At 41.1% G+C, this 4,173-nt stretch overlaps 1 protein-coding gene across 1 annotated transcript in view; it reads left to right on the top strand.

Moving 5' to 3' along the window:
* The window catches only part of CCDC138 (coiled-coil domain containing 138), a gene marked incomplete at its 3' end in the record, with an annotated part of 183,736 nt that overhangs the window by 37,132 nt on the left and 142,431 nt on the right, over nucleotides 1–4,173 (top strand). Inside the window, exon 6 of the mRNA XM_015564007.1 lies at nucleotides 1,593–1,751. Within this exon, the coding sequence (XP_015419493.1) occupies nucleotides 1,593–1,751 (159 nt within the window). The remainder of the gene's footprint in view (nucleotides 1–1,592; nucleotides 1,752–4,173) is intronic.

Raw genomic sequence — 4,173 nt, 5'->3', positions numbered from 1 at the left:
TTCGAGGGGCTCATTAGATTTCTTATAGATCTCATTAAGTTTATTTGGCAGTTTCTAGAAAATTCTTGAAAAACCTTAAAAGTGTGGTTTTGCACTCTATATCCAGTAGTTTGCTTTCCTCCATTTCTGTCATTTGTGACTTGTTCCTTTGTCTCCGCATTTTTTATGCTTCCCTGTGTTGGCAGAGTGGCTTTGTATGCTAGGTGTCCTATAGGGCCCAGTGGCCCCCACCCCCCAAATTACCTGAGGTAGACACTCTTGGTGGACCCCTTTGTGGGCTTTGTGCACTTTCTTGTAGTAGTTAAGCCTTGATTGTTGTAGGCAGCACTGGGAGGAATTGACCTCCAGGGCAATTGGCTATAGAATCACCTGTGTCTGCAGTGGGAGTACTTCTGAGCTGGGGTCACTCTTCTGGGGCAAGACTTGCTTCAGTGGGGCTTTGGTGCTCACTGAGTCTGCCCCCTGAGTGTGTCCCTTATGGATCTGAGGAGTTGTCATCTGGATGGTCCCACTCTGACCACTGGGTACACTGGCTCCTGGATCTCTAAGGAGGTGCTAATTTAGCCTGTGCCTGAGGCTACCCAGCAGGAGCTACGGAGAGATCTGCAGATTCTTCTTCCGGCTTGAGGTTTGGAGGTGCCCAGATGAGGTCCAGCTGTGAAGCAATGCAAGCTGCTGTGGGTCCTTGGGCCTTCTTTTGGATGTTCTGGGTCTCTCTGACCCAGCTGCAGTTTGTTAGGTAATTTTAGATTGCAAAGGGCCATGCCATGCATATACAATAGCCTCTGAGCACAGCTTGGGTGGGGCGGGGTCTCAGCAGATCAACAGGGCAGAGCAAGCAGCTATGGCTGCTCCCCAGTCCTACCCTAAGAGGCCCCGCGTCTCAGTTTCCCGGTAATCACTGCAAGCACCTTTGAGAGCAAGCTGCCCTCAAGTTCTGCCTAATGCCAGACAGTCCAGTTTCTCCCCGTATGAATCTGGGTCCACAGAGACTCACCTGGAAGTGGAGTTCAGAGCAGTCAGGAGCTTGAGACTCCCTCCTGATTGAAAAAGACAACCAAGTCCTCAGCTGCCAGCCCTCTCCACGTGCGCCGCGTCCTCAGCCACAAGCTCTTTCCACGTGTGGCGAGTCCTCAGCCGCCAGCCCTTTCGGCGTGCGCCTCCGTACCTCTGCACTTTACTTCCGCACCTCCTCTGAGTCTCAGTGCTTTTCTCTTTCCTTCTAGTTGTAGAATTTCCACTCAGCCAGCCTTCCTGTGGTTCTGGATGATGTCTATTTTGTCTTTTAGTTGTATTTTTGAAGTGGTTGTGCGAGGCAGCAATTTCTGGTGTTTACCTATGCCGCCATGTTGGTTTCCTACCCCAAATTCTTTTGAGTTACCATAGGAGTATCTCACTATAGTATCATGTCATTTTATAGAAAATTAAAATTTCTGTGCAAGTTTACTTGCTGCTGTACTAGTCTAATTATTACCATAATCCAGATTTTGCTTGGTACCATTTGATTATTCTGTAATTTTTGTAAATATAATTTATAGAATTTGTCAATGTACTTTTTAAAACACATTTTTAAATCTTACGTTTTGATTCAGTGTGAAACTGCAGCACAACAGGAATTTGCTGAAGAACTTCAGAAGCGAGAACATTTTTTAGTTGAAAGAGAAGAACTGCTGTTCAGACATGAAACTGCCTTGAGCAAAATCAAAGGTGTGGAAGAAGAAGTTCTTACAAGATTTCAGATTATGAAGGAGGTAACTGTAGCATTTGATTTTAGAGTTTCTCTTTTTCCTCTTAATGTAGATCCACTTTTTTTTAGCATTTGCCACAGAGGCTTTATTTTTTTCTTCCCAACCACTTTCACACACACACATTTTTTTTTTCCTGGATGATTTATTAGTAACTTGCAAAAATCATGACATAGCACCCCTAAAAATGTCCTTAGTATTATAGATTGTACTTATTTTTAGAAGTGTGTATTCCCTAACAATAAGTATATTCTCTATACTATTATCATATTAGGAAATTAATACTAATTAAGTAATTTAATTTAATGTACAATTCACACTCACTTTCCCACTTGTTTTTCAAAATGTCTTTTATTGCTTCTTTTGTTATATATTTGGATCAAGAAACTGGACATAATTCATGCATTATGTTTCATTTTTATATCTTGGTGCTATCTTCTAATCTAAAGCAGTCAACTCTACTATTTTTGTTTTTTGAGAGACTTTTCTTTGAAGGCTTCAGGCCAGTATTCTTTTTTTTTTTTTTTTCAATACATTTTATTGATCTTTCACAGAGATGAAGGGAGATGGATAGAGAGCTAGAAACATCAGTGAGAGAGAGACATCGATCAGCTGCCTCTTGCACACGTCCCGCTGGGTATGTGCCCGCAACCAAGGTACATGCCCTTGACCGGTATCGAACCTGGGACCCTTGAGTCCGCAAGCCGACGCTCTATCCACTGAGTCAAACCGATCAGGGCCAGGCCAGTATTCTTATAGAGCAGCGGTCACCGACCTTTCAGACCTCATGGACCACCAGTGGTCTGGAGACCACTGGTTGGCCACAGCTGCTCCAAAGGTTTCCTTAAACCAGTGGTTGCCAACCTTTTGGACCTCATCGATCACCAGTGTTCCGCGGATCACCAGTGGGCCACTGGTTGGCGACTGCTGTTAGAGAGTATGTCTTATTCTGGATTTGCCTATTGTTTCCTAATGATTATATTCAGATTAAATGTTTATGTCAAGAATGTTATATAGGTTGTATTGTAGCCTTCTTTATTTCATATCAAGAGATACGTTCCTGTATGTATAACATATAGCGTAAAATTCTGTTTTAAAAGTCTTATAATCACCACCATAATCAAGATAATAATTTCAGCACTCCGAGTTTCCTTATGCTGCTTTGTAGTTATCCCTATTCCCCCAGTCTCAATCCTTGAAAACAACTGATCTTTATTTTGTCCCTGCCTTTCCGAAAATGTCATGTAAATAGAATCATTACATGATTTTTCTATATCTTTGCTTTTTTAGCAGCAAGTCAATTATGCTGTATCTCCCTATGCTTTAAAAAAAAATCTTTATTGTTGATATTATTACAGATGGCCCCTATTTTCTCCCCATTGCCCCCCTCCACTGGGTTCCCAACTTGCCCCCTCATCCATAGGTGTACGATTTTTTTCCAGTCTCCTCCTGCACCTCCACACACCTTTCCACCCGAAATATGTCAGTCCATGAAAAAAATCTTTATTGTTGATATTATTACAGATGGCCCCTATTTTCTCCCCATTGCCCCCCTCCACTGGGTTCCCAACTTGCCCCAGGCCTTCACCTCCCTACCGTCTATGTCCATAGGTAAGATATTTGGTTAATCTCTTCCCGCCCCCCTACTTCCTTCCATCTGAGATTGATCAGTCTGTTCTATGCCTCTGATTTTATTTTATTCACCAGTTTATTTTGTTCATTAGATTTCTTGTTCATTTATTTTGATTTTTAGATTCAATTATTGATATGTATTTATTGCCATTTTATTATTCATAATTTTTATCCCTTTTCCTTCCGTCCTCCTCCTCCCCTTCTTCCTCTTCATCCTCCTCCTCCCATGTCTTACTTGTTTGGTGGTGATGAACTCCTTTAGCTTTTTCTTGTCTGGGAAGCTGTTTCTCTGACCTTCAATTGTAAATGAGAGCTTTGCTGGGTAGAATAATCTTGGATGTAGGTCCTTGCTAATCATCATTTTGAATATTTCTTGCTACTCCCTTCTAGCCTGCAAAGTTTCTGATGAGAAATCAGCTGACAGTCATATGGGCACTCCCTTGAAACTAACTGCTTTTCATTTTCTACTTTTAAGATTCTCTCTTTATCTTTAGCCTTTGGCATTTTATTTTATTTTATTATTATCTTCAATGAAATCTTTATTGTTCATATAATTGCAGTTGTGCAAAGATGGCAAAACACACAAATAGATGTGAAATACCACATTAACAAAATAAAAGTAAAAATTGAATGATCATATCAATAGATTCAGAGAAAAGCATTTGACAAAATCCAACATCCCTATATGATTAACACTCAGTGAAGTGATCATAGAAAGAAAGTACCTCAACCTATAAGACCACATAAGACAAAGCCTTACCTAATAGCATACTCAGTGGTGAAAAACTGAACTGTT

Source organism: Myotis davidii, unplaced genomic scaffold (assembly GCF_000327345.1).
Source record: "Myotis davidii unplaced genomic scaffold, ASM32734v1 scaffold979, whole genome shotgun sequence".
Taxonomy (NCBI): domain Eukaryota; kingdom Metazoa; phylum Chordata; class Mammalia; order Chiroptera; family Vespertilionidae; genus Myotis; species Myotis davidii.
The sequence above is the reverse complement of the archived record's forward strand: the minus strand, read 5'-3'. Positions and strand labels throughout refer to the sequence as shown.